The sequence below is a fragment of the Rhinoderma darwinii genome, chromosome 2 (genome assembly GCF_050947455.1).
Source record: "Rhinoderma darwinii isolate aRhiDar2 chromosome 2, aRhiDar2.hap1, whole genome shotgun sequence".
Classification (NCBI taxonomy): domain Eukaryota; kingdom Metazoa; phylum Chordata; class Amphibia; order Anura; family Rhinodermatidae; genus Rhinoderma; species Rhinoderma darwinii.
This window is the reverse complement of record NC_134688.1, coordinates 324,211,408-324,227,429: the sequence shown is the minus strand read 5'-3', so window position 1 is coordinate 324,227,429 and position 16,022 is coordinate 324,211,408. Positions and strand designations below refer to the sequence as shown.

Here is a 16,022-nt window from a genome sequence, read left to right as displayed (position 1 = left end):
CAGCCCCATTCAGATGACTAGAACTGATTTTCACTCGCAGAAATTTCTGCAACAAATCTGCTACGTGTGACTGCACCCTAAGGCCGGGTTCCCACGGGATGGATATGCTGCGTAAACATCACGTGTCAGACCTGGAACCTGCAAAACATTCCGTTCGAAGAAAATTTCGGATGGAAATTCCGCTGCGGAAGAAAGCCGTTCATACTTACCCCCTCCCTCCTCTGACATCCGCTCCGTCCTCCCTGGATGACATTTCAGAACATGTGACGCTGCAGCCTTTGATTGGCTGCAGCGGTCACATGGTATAAACGTCATCCCAGGAGACCGGACTGCAGGAAGAAGGAGGGCGTTCTTCTGGATATGTATGATTTTTTTTTTCTTCCGTGTGATTTTTGCGGCGTAAACGCTGTGATTACACCGCAAAACCCGCAGTGCTTGGCTTTCTGTTACGGATTTTGCATCCCCATTGAATTCAATGTGGAAAACCTGCGACGGAATATAAAAAAAAAACAAAAAACATAAAATTACATGCTGCGGGTTCCCACACAGCGTGAATGCTGCAGAATTTCTGCAACAGAATTCTGTGCAGAAATTCCGCAGCATTTACAGTAGCAGCAAAGTGGATGAGATTTAGAAAATCTCATGCCCACGCTGCGGAAAAAAACGCAGCGTAAACATTAATAAATTGACCTGCGGTGTGGAATCTTATTTCGCAGCATGTCAATTTATGCTGCGTTTTCGTTGCTTTTCTATTGCGGGTTTTCCCCATTGAATTCAATGGGGAACAAAACCCTCAACAGAAAGCCAAGTGTTGCGACTTTTACAGTGGAATCGCAGCGATTGCGCAGCAAAAATCGCAATTCAGGAAAAAACAAAAAAGTATATATACCCAGAACTCCCTCTTTCCTGCAGTCCGGCCCCCTGGGATGACATTTCATCCCATGTGACCTCTGCAGCCAATCACATTGCTTTAGTATTCAGTTTTTTTGTGTTCTCACACCGTATGCTAATGAGCATAAAAGAGTCAGATCTTCATATGAAGAGTCAAATCTTCGTTTGAAAAGAGTCATATCTTCATTCCTCAAGTCTTTCCGCGTTTACCCGGCCTCCTTACTTTTGATTGACAGCTCCTCGCCTTCCCCCCGCACACAGTATCCCGTGCTTGTGCATTGATGTCCTCTTCTGGTGGTGCGCACAAAGGGACACCAGATTATTACGATAAAAGGCGCAAAATGTTTGCAGACCGTTATTTACAGTCGGGGGAGGAGTTTAGGAGAGGGGATAATGGCAATAAACTTTTGATAGCAGCGACCAGTGAGGGATAAGTAAAGTTCAATAGGTGAAATGCTGGTGACAGGTTCCCTTTAAAAAACAGATATTTAGATACTTGCTTACTAGGAAAGTTGAAAAAAACGAAACAAACCAATACTCACCGGGTCATTAACTGGTTGCCGACACAGGACGAGTATGCTCGTCCTGAGCAGCGAGCACTTCGCGCATTAGGACGAGCATACTCGTCCTGTGTGACAGCCGTCTGTGCCGTCTCTGTGTGTGCGATCGAGAGCGGGGCAACGGCTGTAATACACAGCCACGGCCCCGCTCTGACAGCGGAGAAACATCTTCTCTCCGCTGTTAACCCTTTGAACGCCGCGATGACAGCTGATCGCGGCGTTCAAGGAGAGGGGACTGCACATTGATCGCGTCACAGAAAATAACTGTGACGCGATCAAAGCCAACAACTCGTATGGCCAGACAGCCCAGGGTCCAGTGAAGGACCCCAGGGCTGTCTGAACATATTTCCTGTTGTTAGGGCATACTGAGGTATGCCCTAACAACTGCCTGTGTACGATCAGTAAGGGTATGTTCACACGGCGGGGGTCCGTAACGGCTGAAATTACGGGGATGTTTCAGCCTGAAAACATCCCCGTAATTTCAGCCGTACCGGCATGTGCAGGCGCTTGAACGCCGCGTCAATTACGGGCGTAATTAGCGCTGCTATTCATTGGAGTCAATGAATAACGGCTCTAATTACGGCCAAAGAAGTGACAGGTCACTTCTTTGACGCGGGCGTCTATTTACGCGCCGTCTTTTGACAGCGGCGCGTAAATATACGCCTCGTGTGAACAGACAAACGTCTGCCCATTGCTTTCAATGGGCAGATGTTTGTCAGCGCTATGGAGGCGCTATTTTCGGGCGTAATTCGGGTCAAAAACGCCCGATTTACGTCCGTAAATAGGCCGTGTGAACATACCCTAACAGGCTAATGTACTGGCATACAGATCTATGCCAGTACATTACAGTTACAAAATAAAAATCAAAATGATAAATCCCTTTATGGGATTAAAAAAAAAAGTTAAATGAATGTAAAAAAAAAATAATGGTAAATAAATAAATAAAAAGTAAATAAAATACACAGAAACACACATTTTTTATAATAAATAAACTTTTTAAAATATAAGTCCCAAAACATGAAATAATAGACATATTTGGTATCGCCACGACCGTAACAACCTGTACAACAAATTTATATAATTATTTATCATGATCGGTGTATGGTGTAAAAAAAAAAAATATTAAAACTGCAGCAGAACTGCTTTTTTTCTGCATTTTAATCTAATTAAAAATTTATAGAAATTAAACGATAATGTATTTTTACCAAAAAATGGTACGTACATAAAGTACAACTCGTACCGCAAAAAACAAAGTCTCATACAACTACGTCGTACAAAAAATAAAAGCGTTATGAGCGTCGGGATGCAAAGAGGGAAATTTTAAAAAAATTGCGCTGTCCTCAAGGCTAAAATTGGCCCTGTCCTTAAAGGGAATGTGTTGCCAGAAAAACATGTTGTTTTTTTTTTAATTAAACATTTAGTGTGTAGGTGATTAAACATTGTTCAAATTTTTTTTATTTTTTTCACGAGTCAGGAAATATTATAAATTAGATTCTAATTTATAATATTTCCCATTGCTGGTCACTAGATGGAGCTATTCCCAAAATTGCAGCATTGCAAAATTGGGTAAAAAGCCCTCACTCTAGTGAGCTCTCAGCATCCCCCCCCTCCTTTATCCTGGCTAGTGCCGGGATAAACGAGGGGTTTGAACGGTCTAACCTCCTACACTGTGTCGCCATTTTTTGAGCTAACACACAGTGTAGAAGGTTAACATACAATAGTAAACGTACACAAACACGAACATACATTGAAATCTCTTACCTGCTCCTGCCGCCGCGGCTCCCTCCGGCCCGTCCGCTCCGTCTGCTGCCGCTGGTCCAAGTGCACAAGTCCGGAAGCCGCGACCGGAAGTAGTAATCTTACTGTCCGGCCGCGACTTCCGGTCCACAGGAAAATGGCGCCGGACGGCGCCAATTTCAAATTGGACTGTGTGGGAGCGGCGCATGCGCAGTTCCCACACAGACGGCGTACACAGAAGTGGATGGGACGGGAGCCGTTCGCAGTCCCTATGGGACTGTGGCTGCCGTATTCCATGTCTGTATGTGTCGTTAATCGACACATACAGAAATGGAACAAAAAATGGCAGCCCCCATAGGGAAGAAAAAGTGTAAAAATAAGAAAAAGTAAAACACAAACACACAAATAAATATAAACGTTTTTAATAAAGCACTAACATCTTTAACATATGAAAAATAAATTTGTGATGACACTGTTCCTTTAAGGGGTTAACCCGCAGCCGATATCCAGTTGTCCCCACCTCCGATGTTTGTTGATTTGTTCTGCAGTGGTAATGCGCTGTTCATGCACATGACTGATGCAGCCAACGAGGGGTATCAGAGGTCTCCTGATGCTGACTAGAATCACCGATAATACCAGTGATTGGCTGCAGCAGTCACATGCATAAAGGGCACATTATTGTTGCAAGGAAGTCAAGAGAGACCAGCGGGACAAACATAATGGCGGCGACTTAAACAGGCGAGTATTGTTTTTTGTTTATCAGCTTTCCTGCTCATAGTAAACTTATGTTTAGATCCCGAACAACCCCTTTAAGACCATTTGGAAAGTTGCTTATTTTTTCATTATAGAAGCAATAGGGCAATACAAAAAAATGGTTGTAAAGTTGGACAAAGCCTTTATGGGGTTAAATCAGGGGCGTAGCTCGAGGGAGTGCAGAGGTAGAAGTTGCACTCCCCTGGAGCATGAGGGGGCCCAAAAGCCCCTCAGCCGCATAAAAAGACACAAGTATAATAAATGATATATGGTAGGTGGGGCCCGGTTATAGATTTTGCATTGGGGCCCTGGAGCATAAAGTTTCGCCTCTGGGTTAAACCAGGTAATTCTAGCCTGCTCTGTGTTAGTGCCCTGGATAACAGACTACAAGGCGGACTATTCTAGAGCCTAACATGTGCTGTAGTGCGGGCTTACAGGAGGCCCAATCAGTGAACTACCTACCGCTGTAGCAGCCATAGCGGCTGCTACAGGACCCGCGGCATGAGGGGGCTCGTGCCGCCTACAGACACGGCCCCCCTATTGCCCGGTGGCGCAGCTAGCATCCATTAAAGCTGCTACAGTGGTAGCGACGCCACTACGGGGCCCACGCCCCCTAACATTTATGGTCCGGGCAGTACGGGCCCCCTCTTGCCCGGTGGCGTCGCTATGACCGGAGGGGGCCCCGGTGCTAGCGACAGCCATATTCATTTGTATCTGCGTACTCCGGACACAGATACAATTGAATACTATAGGCTGCAGGCCACGTTATGTCTGCAGCCTATAAGGCGCTGGGAAGACTTCCTGTGCAGGCCGGCGTGAGGACATCACTGCATCACGCTGCTCTGCGCATGCGACCCATCTGGAGGTTGTGAAGCGCTCCGTCCGTTGCAGGGAGAGAGCAAGGTAAGTACAATATATATTATTTTTTTTTGGGGGGTGGGGACTAGGTTGGAACTATATACCAGGGGGGAGCAGGGTAGCATTATATAAAAGGGGGAGTAGAGTGGCACTGTATACAAGGGGGGGGGGAGCAGGGTGGCACTATATACAAGGGGGGCTGTGTGGCACTGTCTACTAGGGGGGGCTGTGTGTGGCACTGTCTACTAGGGGGGGCTGTGTGTGGCACTATCTACAGGGGGCTGTGTGTGGCACTATCTACAGGGGGCTGTGTGTGGCACTATCTACAAGGGAGGGGCGCTGTGTGGCACTATATACAAGGGGAGGGCCGTGTAACATTATATAGAAGGTGGGATGTGTGGAACTATCTACAAAGGGGGCTGTATGAAACTATTTACAAGGGGGGAGGGCATTGTGACACTACAGGGGGCTGTGTGTGGCGCAATCTACAGGGTCTGTGTGTGGCAGAATATACAAGTGAGAGGGGATGGGTAGCACTATATACAGGGGGGTGCTTTAGGTCTATAGCTACAGGGGGAGGTGGGGGTGCCAGCTACAAGTGGGGTGTGACAGTCTACCGGGGAGGCTGTATAGCACGGTCTACAGGGGGGCAGTATCTACAGGGGCACTATCTAGGTGGGCGGTGTGTGGCAGCTGGGGGGGGGGGCGGGGGGAGTCAAAAGTTTGCTATGGGGCCCGGTCTTTCCTAGTTACACCCCTGGGCACAAGCTACATTGAGTAGAAAATAGAAGTCACTGCACAGTGCTGTTATGACGGCTTCTCCATATCTGGTATAAAACCCACAGATGTTTGTGACCATGCATAGGAAATACGTAAAAACTGCAGCGAGAATTTGGGCGAGACTGCTATAGCTGCTTTAGCCCTCTAGGTGGCAACGCCCGATTAGCGCAAACAATGAGGTGCAGTAGCCTCTATGAACGGATTACATTGCGTTTTGTTAACGACGCTAGTGACAGGTTCTGCCCTCAATTCAATTGTAGCTGCCACAAAACCTAAAAATAACGAGGCAATGCGTTACAAAGGCATAGCGAAAAAATAAAAGGTCAATTGTGAGAAGCACAAATTGGCCTGGTATTAAGTTCTTCCAGTCAGAATGCCATCTCTTGTCGAATAGTTAAGTCGAAACGCGGCTGTACAAGAGAATCCCGTACCTACATCCATACACAGTCCTAAAAGCTATGGAAAAGAACCTAATGACACTGACACTGCAGAATAGATAGAGCTTCTGTTTTCTATCTCCACGTTCTTTCTCTCCGACTCCTTCGTCCCTCGTGTCTAACCGCTCCTTTGTAGTCCCTCCTCTTCTTTCTTCGTCTATCTCTCCCTCCTCCTTCCTGACGCTTCCTCACTCCCTTTACCTCCCTCCTCCCTTTCTCTCAGTACCCTCGGAGACGTAGAGGAAGGAGAAAGCGGAGGGAGTGCCCTCAGCTCCAGCACCGTTAGGACCAAAAAAAGGGGTACGCTGCCCTTCCGATTTCGGTCGGTACTGACTTGGCGTTAATCGCAGCAAAGGCTGGTCGTAGATTCCTTTCATTATTGTCATTAGTATTTGTCGCTCTCCTCACCCCATCCTATCGCTCTCTAGCGTCTGTCTTATGCTGTGTTTTTATTTTTTCCGTTTATTATTTTCTCCGTGCTTCCTTTTATCAATACTATAGTCTTCTCCACCATTTTCGATCCTTGCAAAATCTGTCTCCCCCCACAATTTTTCTCCATTTTGCCTATGTCCTTTTCTATAATACATTGCAGCCTCATTTCTCATTTATATTAGGCCACTGGTGTGCCAGCTTGGCATTTATTCCTTATTTTTCTGTATTGAAGCCTTAATACATATATGCCTGGCTTTTAATATTTCTCCTGCACTCCATCTCCCAGGAAGAGGAGGTGTAATGATGCAGAGGAAAGTGAAGCCACCCTCAGGGGTGGGTCCAGGCCGCTCTGCGGAGCTGCGTGTTTTTCGTGGCCCCTCAAGTACAGCCCATGAGTCTCGTCTACCTGGAGCACCTCTTAGACGCCAGCGATCCCTTACCAATCTTTCTGTATTGACTGATGCTGAGAAAAAATTACGCCTTTGTGGCCCTGACTGGTGTGATGACCTATCTACAGTGACGCCACCTAGGAACCATGCTGCGGGGCAGGCATCCCCTGCCATGTCTAGGGCACTATCTCGCTCTGAACACTCCCTTCTTCAACCCAGGACACCTAGCCGCATTCCCCGTGGTCCATATGCTGAGGTCAAACCACTCAGTAAAACATCAGACACAACCACTGGTGGCACTTCAGTGGAAGATTCTTCAAAGGAACCTTCTGACGACAAGAAGACATTCCTCAAAGTGGATCCTGAATTAGTGGTGACTGTTCTAGGCGATTTGGAGCAGCTGCTCTTCAGTCAGATGTTGGGTAAGAGCAAAACACAATGATGAGACCGTTAGGGTATGTGCACACACACTAATTACGTCCGTAATTGACGGATGTATTTCGGCCGCAAGTACCGGACCGAACACAGTACAGGGAGCCGGGCTCCTAGCATCATACTTATGTACGATGCTAGGAGTCCCTGCCTCTCCGTGGAACTGCTGTCCCGTACTGAAAACATGATTACAGTACGGGACAGTTGGCCTGCAGCAAGGCAGGGACTCCTAGCGTCGTACATAACTATGATTCTAGGATCTCGGCTCCCTGCACTGTGTTCGGTCCGGTACTTGCGGCCAAAATACGTCCGTCAATTACGGACGTAATTAGTGTGTGTGCACATACCCTTAGTATTCTAAAGTGAGTCAGTAGATGGGGCCCAAATGGCAGGTATTGGGATTTTAAGGGAAGCGGAGTCATACATAATGAAGTTCGGATTGGACATTTTTTAAAATGGTTCATTTAGTGGGGTAAACCATTTGGTTTATGACTTCATGTATGCAGTTGGTTTGAATAACAATATTGCTTTACTTTTTTTGGCTGTTATGTGAGATCGACTGCTTATTCTGTTCGATTACAAGAAAATGTCCCTGTGGCCTGACAAAGACAGGAACTAGTTATCTCTGCAGTTCTGACATACAGTAGTTTACGCTTGATGCTGCTAAGGGGCCACATTTTACTAGTTTATCAAGTTGGAGTGTTACGGTTAAAGAGGCTCTGTCACCAGATTCTCAAACCCCTATCTCCTATTGCTTGTGATCGGCCCTGCAATGTAGATAACCGTAACGTTTTGTTTTTTTAAAACCGTTCATTTTTGGCCAAGTTATGAGCTATTTTATATTTATCCAAATGAGCTTTGAAATGGACAACTGGGCGTTTTTTTTTCGTTATGTCCAACTGGGCGTGTATTGTGTTTTTAACTGGGTGTGGGGAACCAGCAGCATTTAAAAAAAACAGGATCCTGACCTGTCCACAGAGTTTAAGGCAGCACAGAGTATTTCAGGAGCCGCGTTCTGCTCCCGTAGGTAAACGGGGTAGCAGCACTGCGAAGACCGCACGGAGAATTCACCGGCGGTCAGGATAGAACGTAGCAGCTAGATGAGGGGAACACACCCAGCTGCTAAGTGAGACAGCAGGGCGCGCTTCCAACACAACCGTGCTGTTAGCTATAAAGCGGACGGCTGTCAGCCGTGCAGTAGGATCTTGTGCGGGGTGGTGACTTGCCAATCATGTGAAGGTGTTATTGAGGACAGGAGTGGAGGAGAGGTAACAGACTGAGAGCTACGTAATGGTAAGAGCAGAGTTCACAGCAGCACAGAATATTTCAGGAGAGGAGCGTGCACATGTTGAGGAGTGTATGACGCTGACTGGTCACTGATTGGTCAGCGTCATACACATAAACACGCCCAGTTAAAAACAGTACACGCCCAGTTGCACATAACGAAAAAAAACGCCCAGTTGTCCATTTCAAAGCTAATTTGCATATATATAAAATAGCTCATAACTTGGCCAAAAATGAACGTTTAAAAAAACAAAAAACGTTACTGTTATCTATATTGCAGTGCCGATCACATGCAATAGGAGATAAGGATTTGAGAATCTGGTGACAGAGCCTCTTTAATAGAGGAAACAGCAATTTGACTTCAGATTCATTGCGGCTGCTTCCCTGGCTGTGTCAGCAAAACGTAGCCGCTGCATGCATATAGTTACATAGGTTGAAGAAAAGCTATAAGTACTATCATCCTGCAGTGTTGATCCAGAGGAAGGCAAAACAACCCATATGATGCAGTAAGCAACTGGCCCCATTTTAACCCCTTCAGGACTGAGCCTGTTTTGGCCTTCAGGACGAAGCCGATTTTTTAAATCTGACATGTGTCACGTTATGTGGTAATAACTCCGGAATGCTTTTACCTATCCAAGCGATTCTGAGATTGTTTTCTGGTGACATATTGTATTTTATGTTAGTGAAAAAATTTGGTCGATAAATTCAATATTTATTTGTAAAAAACACCAAGATTTGCAAAAATTTGCATTTTTCTAAATTTAAATGTATCTGCTTGTAAAACAGATAGTAATACCACACAAAATAGTTACTAGTTAACAATTCCCGTATGTCTACTTTAGTTTGGCATCGTTTTTTGAACATTCTTTTATTTTTCTAGGACGTTACAAGGCTTAGAACTTTAGCAGTGATTTCTCATATTTTCAAGAAAATTTCAAAAGGCGATTTTTACAAGGACCAGTTCAGTTCTGAAGTGGCTTTGATGGCCTTATATATTAGAAAGTCCCCATAAATCACCCCATTTTGAAAACTGCACCCCTCAAAGTATTCAAAACGACATTCAGAAAGTGTATTAACACTTTAGGCGTTTCACAGGAATTAAGGCAAAGTAGAGGTGAAAGTTACAAATTTAATTTTTTTTTACAAAATTCATTTGTAATTTTTTTTCTATACCACAGAAGGTTTTACCCGAGAAATGTAACTTATTATTTATTGCCCAGATTCTGCAGTTTTTAGAAATACCCCACATGTGGCCCTAGTGCGCTAATTTACTGAAACACAGGCCTCATTAGCAAAGGAGCACCTAGTGGATTTTGGGGCCTCCTTTTTTTAGCATATATTTTAAGTACCATGTCAGGTTTGAAGAGGTCTTGTGGGGCCAAAACTGACCTCATTTTGGAAACTACACCCCCCAGGGAATTTATCTAGGGGTATAGTTAGCATTTTGAACCCACAGTTTTTTTGCTAAATTTATTTGAATTAGTTTGTGAAGATGAAAATCTACTTTTTTTTCTGAAAAAACTTAGAAGTTTTTAATTTTTTCAAGGAATAAAAGAGAAAAAAACACCCCAACATATGTAAAGCAATTTCTCCTGATTTATAGCAATACCCCATGTGTGGTAATAAACTGCTGTTTGGACCCACAGCAGGACTCAGAAGGGAAGGAGCACCATTTGGATTTTGAAATTCTGATTTTGCTGGAATAGTTTTCAGTGCCATGTCACGTTTGAAATTCACTGGAGGGAACAAAATAGTGGAAACCCCCGGAAAGTGACCCCATTTTGCAAACTACACTCATAAAGGAATTTTTCTAGGGGTAAAGTTAGCATTTTGACCCCACGGTTGTTTTGCTGAATTCATTGGAATTATTCTGTAAAGATAAAAATCAACTTTTTTTCTGAAAAAAGGGAGCCATTTTTAATATTTACAAGGAATAAAGGAGAAAAAGCACCCCAACATTTGTAAAACAATTTCTCCCGATTACGGAAATATACCATATGTGGTAATAAACTGCTGTTTGGACCCACAGCAAGGCTTAGAAGGGAAGGAGCGCTATTTGGCTTTTGGAGCTCAAATTTAGCTGAAATGGTTTTTGGGTGCCATGTCGCATTTGCAAAGCCCCTGAGAGGCCAAAACAGTGGAAACCCCCCAAAAGTGGAAATTACACCACTTAAAGAATCTATCTAGGGATATAGTGGGCATTTCGACCCCACAAGTCTTTTGCAGGATTTATTAGAATTAGGCCGTGAAAATGAATATCAACATTATTTCCACTAAAATGTTGAATTTTTTTCAATTTCACAAAGGATAAAGGAGGAAAAAGCTGCCCAACATTTGTAAAGCAATTTCTCCCGAGTACGGCAATACCCCACGTGTGGTCATAAATGGTTTTTCATTAGAAAGTAATTAACCCTTTCTGGGCTGATCCATTTTTTTCTTTTTAGTTTTTTTTCTCCCCGCGTTCCAAGAGCCATAACTTTTTTATTTTTCAGTCAATTAGAGCGGTATGAGGGCTTATTTATTGAGGGACGAGCGGTCGTTTTTATTGGTACCATTTTTTGGTACATACAACTTTTTGAGCACTTTTTAGTACATTTTTAGGTAGAGCCAAGGTGACCAAAAAAACAGCGATTTTGCAGTTTTAAATTCTTTATTTTTCACGTGAGATGCTCCATAAATCACCCCCCACACTAAGACATGCTATGTCGTGGTGTGCGAAGGGGTTAATGTGTAGCGCATGGTGCGGAGTGAAAATTACAATTTTCCACTCATGCCATTTTAGTGCACTACATGTTATGCCCAGTTTGTGCCACTGAAGACAAATACCTCATAAAATATAACCGGGTTCTCCCGGGTATGGCGATGCCATATCTGTGGACGTAAATTGATGTTTAGGCACGCTGCAGGGCTCAGAAGGGAGGGACGCCATTTGGCTTTTGGGGCGCAGATGTAGCTTGGTAGTTGTTCTGTTTTGGGGTTTTACTGGTGTTTCAGTTTATAATGTGGGGGCATATGTAATCTGTGCGGGGTACATCAGGGTATAATAAGAGGGTATAATAATGCAGTAAATAAATAATAATCCGCAGATATGTGGCCGGTGTCGCACTGATAAATGGCGCCCGATCTTATCTGCTTTTGGACACTCTAGACATTTTGCATCACCATATTCTGATAGCCAGAACTTTTTTATTTTTTTCTCCGCCGGAGCCGTGTGAGGTTTTATTCTTTGCGGGACAATCTGTAGGTTTTCATTGGTACCATTTTGGGGTACCAGAATTTTTTTTTTATCACGTTTTATTCCATTTTTGGGCAAGCAAGGTGACCAAAAACCATAAATTCTGACAATGTTTTTTATTCGTTTTTTTATGGCCTTCACCCTGGGCTATAAATGACCATTTTACTTTATTCTGCGGGTCGGTACGATTACGGCGATACCATATGTATATAATTTTTTTATGTTTTGCAGCGTTTGTGCAATAAAATCACTTATTTATAAAATAAATTATTTTTGTGTCACCATATTCTGAGAGCCATAACTTTTTTATTTTTCAGTCAAAAATGCGGTGTTAGGCTATGTTCACACGGAGTATTTTGGGGGAGGAATATCTGCCTCAAAATTCCGTTTGGAACTTTGAGGCAGATTTTCCTCTCCCTGCACGCCGATTTTCGCGCCGTTTTTCGCCCGCGGCCATTGAGCGCCGCTGGCATAAAACAGCGCGAAATACGCTTTCTCTGCCTCCCATTGAAGTCAATGGGAGGTCAGAGGCGGAAGCGCCTGAAGATAGGGCATGTCGCTTCTTTTTCCCGCGAGGCAGTTTTACTGCTCGCGGGAAAAAGACGCCGACGCCTCCCATTGAAATCAATGGGAGGCGTTCTCGGGCCGTTTTTGCCGAGTTTTGCGACACGGTTTCCGCGTCAAAAAACTCGCCATAATACTCCGTGTGAACATAGCCTAAGGGCTTGTGTTTTGCGGGACGGGATGTAGTTTGTATTGGTACAATTTTGGCGTACATGCGACTTTTTGATCACTTTTTATTGTATATTTTGGGAGGGTTGGTAACCAAAAAATTGATCTGGGCACTGTTTTTCGTTTATTTTTTTCGCGGTTTTCACCGTGCGGGAAAAATAATACTACAGTTTTATAGATGGGGTCGTTACGAACGCGGTGATACCAAATATGTGTACTTTTTTTTAACGTGTTAATTTTTTTCCTATAATAAAAGACTTATTATAGGAAAAAAAGCATTCTTTATGTAACTTCTAACTTTTATTTTTACACTTTTGAAAAAAAAAATTATCTTTTTTTTTACTTTTTTCACTTGTCCCACTAGGGGACACATAGACTTGCAGCTCTGATCGCTGCTGGAACACAATACACTACACACATAGAGTAATGTGTTCCAACTGTCATTGACGTAACTGTCACACTGACAGGAAGCATCGGAGGACCGGCCGGGGGCTGTTCCTCCGAGGCTTCCGTACATGGCAACCCGGAGGTCATTGTCTGGCCTCTGGTTGCCATGATAAGGATCGCCAGCCCCCGCAAATGCATGTGGGGGGCTGCCGGTCCGCTGTAAACCTCTTTGATGTGGTGATCGCAATCGACCACCGTATCGAAGGCGTTAACTGCCGATTTCAGCGGCGACAGGCCGCTGATCAGCAACGGGGAGAGCAGGGCAGACGCCCTGCACAGTTAACCGCCGCTGCAGTGTAGCGCCGCGCGGCGGTTAACTGTTGAAGCGCGGACGTAACTGCACGCCCAGGTGCGCGAAGTTACTGCTCACCTGGACGTGCATTTACGCCAAGATGCGGGAAGGGGTTAAGGGGAGGAAAAATCCTTTCCTAATTCAAATATAACAATTAAAATAAATTCCTGAATCAATTTAATACAGATACCTTGTAATACTAGGTCTTTCTAGAAAAATACCCAGACAGTTTTTAACCCCTTAACACTCAGTGACGTACTATTCCGTCATGGTAACCATCCTGTTCGCTCTCCATGACAGAATAGTAGGTCACTGGAGGAACGGCCATTTCGGCCGTCTTCCAGACACATACAGGAGCTGTGACAGCTGTGCAGTTGCTGCAGCTCCCATAGCGGGCACCGATCGTTGTGACCCCGCTGATTAACCCCTTAAAAGCCGCGTTCAATAGCGATCGCGGCTTTTTAGGGGTTAAACCACCATCGACGGCCCGCTACATGATAGTGGGCAGCGATGGTTGCTATGGCCACCAGACGCCTAACAATGGCGTCCGGCTATGCCATCTACGGAAGCCTAGTGGGTCCTGACAAAGTCAGGACCCACTATGCTTGCTGTCAGCGAGTAGCTGACAGCTCTAATACACTGCACTACGGATGTCACATGTGGGATATTTCTCAAAACTGCAGAATCCGGGCAATAAGTATTGAGTAAAACCGTAATACAATAAGTATTTGTTAAAACCGTCTGTTTTACAGAAAAAAAGTGGAATAAAAAGGAAATTTCACCTCTACTTTGCTTTAATTTCTGTGAAACACCTACAGGGTAGATAAACTTTCTATATGCTGTTGTGAATACTTTGAGGGGTCTAGTTTCTAAAATGGGGTGTTTGATAGGGGTTTCTAATATATAGGCCCCTCAAAGCAACTTCAGAACTGAACTGGAACCTAAAAAAATATTAAAATGAGGCAATACTTCGCTTCTTACATTATACTGATAATGAGCAGTGCCCAGCCCGAGATTACCTCAGTTTTGACAGTTTGTATAAACGGAGACCCCTGTTACACCGTTTTAGTGCCCGGTTTTCCAAAGCATACACCCCCGAGAAGAGTATTTTTATTGATGAGTCCTTGTTACATTTTAAAGAGAGGCTTCAATTCTGCCAGTACCTGCTGAGTAAGAGGGCAAGGTATGGTGTGAAGATGTATAAGCTGTGCGAGAGTGCATCAGGGTATACCTACAGATTTAGGATATTTGAAGGGAAGGACACCAGTATTCAGCCCCCAGAATTCTCCCCCTTACTGGGAATTATGCAAAAATTGTGTGGGATTTGGTGCACCCACTGCTGGACCAGGGTTACCACCTCTACCTGGATAATTTTTATACCAGCGTCCCACTCTTCAAGTGCCTCGCTTCCAGAAGTACTGCGGCATGCGGCACTGCTTGAAGAAATCTGAGAGGCCTCCCTAAGACTCTGCTTGGGCAAACACTCAGAAGGGGATAGAGCAGGGCAAAATCTAGCAGCAACATATTGTGTGACAAGTACAAGGACAAGAGAGATGTCCTTGTATTGACAACAATATATGGCCACACCAGTACCCATGTACCTTTTACGAGGTACCAGTACCGAGACCCCCAAACCAGACTGCATCCTGGACTACAATAGGTACATGGGAGGGGTGGACTTGTGAGATCAAGTCCTGAAGCTCTACAGCGCCCTGCGGTGTGGTATAAGAAGCTGGCCGTGCACATCATATAGATGGCATTGTACAATGCATAGGTTATACGTCGATGTGCAGGCCAGACGGGAACTTTCCTGGAATTTCAAGAGGGGGTTATCAAGAACCTAAACTTTAGGGACCAAGAAGGGAACTTCTCTTTCCAGGAGAAGTTCCCCAAACTGGCAAGAAGGGAAAAAGTCGAAAGAGGTGCAAAGTCTGCTATAAGAGGGGGATAAGGAAGGACACCATATATCAATGTGAAACGTGTCCCGAAAAAGCAGGGCGCTGTATGAAAGAGTGTTTTAAAATGTATCATACATCCCTTGTTTTAAAATTTACCCCAGTTTTACTTAGCCTGATGCACTCCGCACAGCTTAGGGCCTGTTCACATCAGCATTGGCTTTCCATTCCGGGGTTCCGTCGGAGGTTTCCGTCGGGTGAACCCCGCAACGGAAAGTCAAAGTGATAACACAGCTTCCGTTTCAGTCACGTCACCATTGATATCAATGGTGACGGACACTTTGCTAATGGTTTCCGTTCGTCACCATTCCGGCAGGTTTCTGTTTTAACGACGGAATCAATAGCGGATTCGACTGCGCTATTGATTCCGTCAGAAAAACGGAAACCTGCCGGAATGGTGACGAACGGAAACCATTAGCAAAGCTTCCGTCACCATTGATATCAATGGTGACTGAAACGGAAGCTGTGGTTTCAGTTTGACTTTCCGTTGCGGGGTTCACCCGACGGAACCCCGGAACGGAAAGCCAACGCTGATGTGAATAGGCCCTTATCCCCTCATCTTTCCCTTCTGAGCCCTGCTGTGTGCCCAGGCAGCTGTTAACAGCCACATGTAGGGTATTGCCATACCCGGGAGAACCCACATTACAGTTTATGGGGTGTATGTCTCCAGTCAAAATGCTCTCTATACCTCTGGATGAATGCCTTAAAGGGTGTAGTTTTTAAAATGGTCACTTCTCAGGGGTTTAAACTTTACTGGTACCTCAGGGGCTTCTGCATACATGACTTGGCACCAGAAAATCCCCAGTAG

The 16,022-nt window shown here is 44.8% G+C and overlaps 1 protein-coding gene across 7 annotated transcripts in view; it reads left to right on the top strand.

Annotated features, from left to right (window-relative positions):
- The window catches only part of NAV1 (neuron navigator 1), a 735,938-nt gene that overhangs the window by 50,667 nt on the left and 669,249 nt on the right, over positions 1-16,022 (top strand). For 5 of the 7 annotated variants that reach the window (XM_075853622.1, XM_075853616.1, XM_075853619.1 and 2 more), the window contains exon 1: positions 6,252-7,259. The exons of 1 other annotated variant lie outside the window; for it this stretch is intronic. In XM_075853622.1, the coding sequence (XP_075709737.1) occupies positions 6,749-7,259 (511 nt within the window). In that variant the 5' untranslated portion in view covers positions 6,252-6,748. Of the gene's footprint in view, positions 1-6,248; positions 7,260-16,022 lie in introns of those variants that run through there. One more of the 7 variants, XM_075853615.1, reaches the window with a different exon arrangement.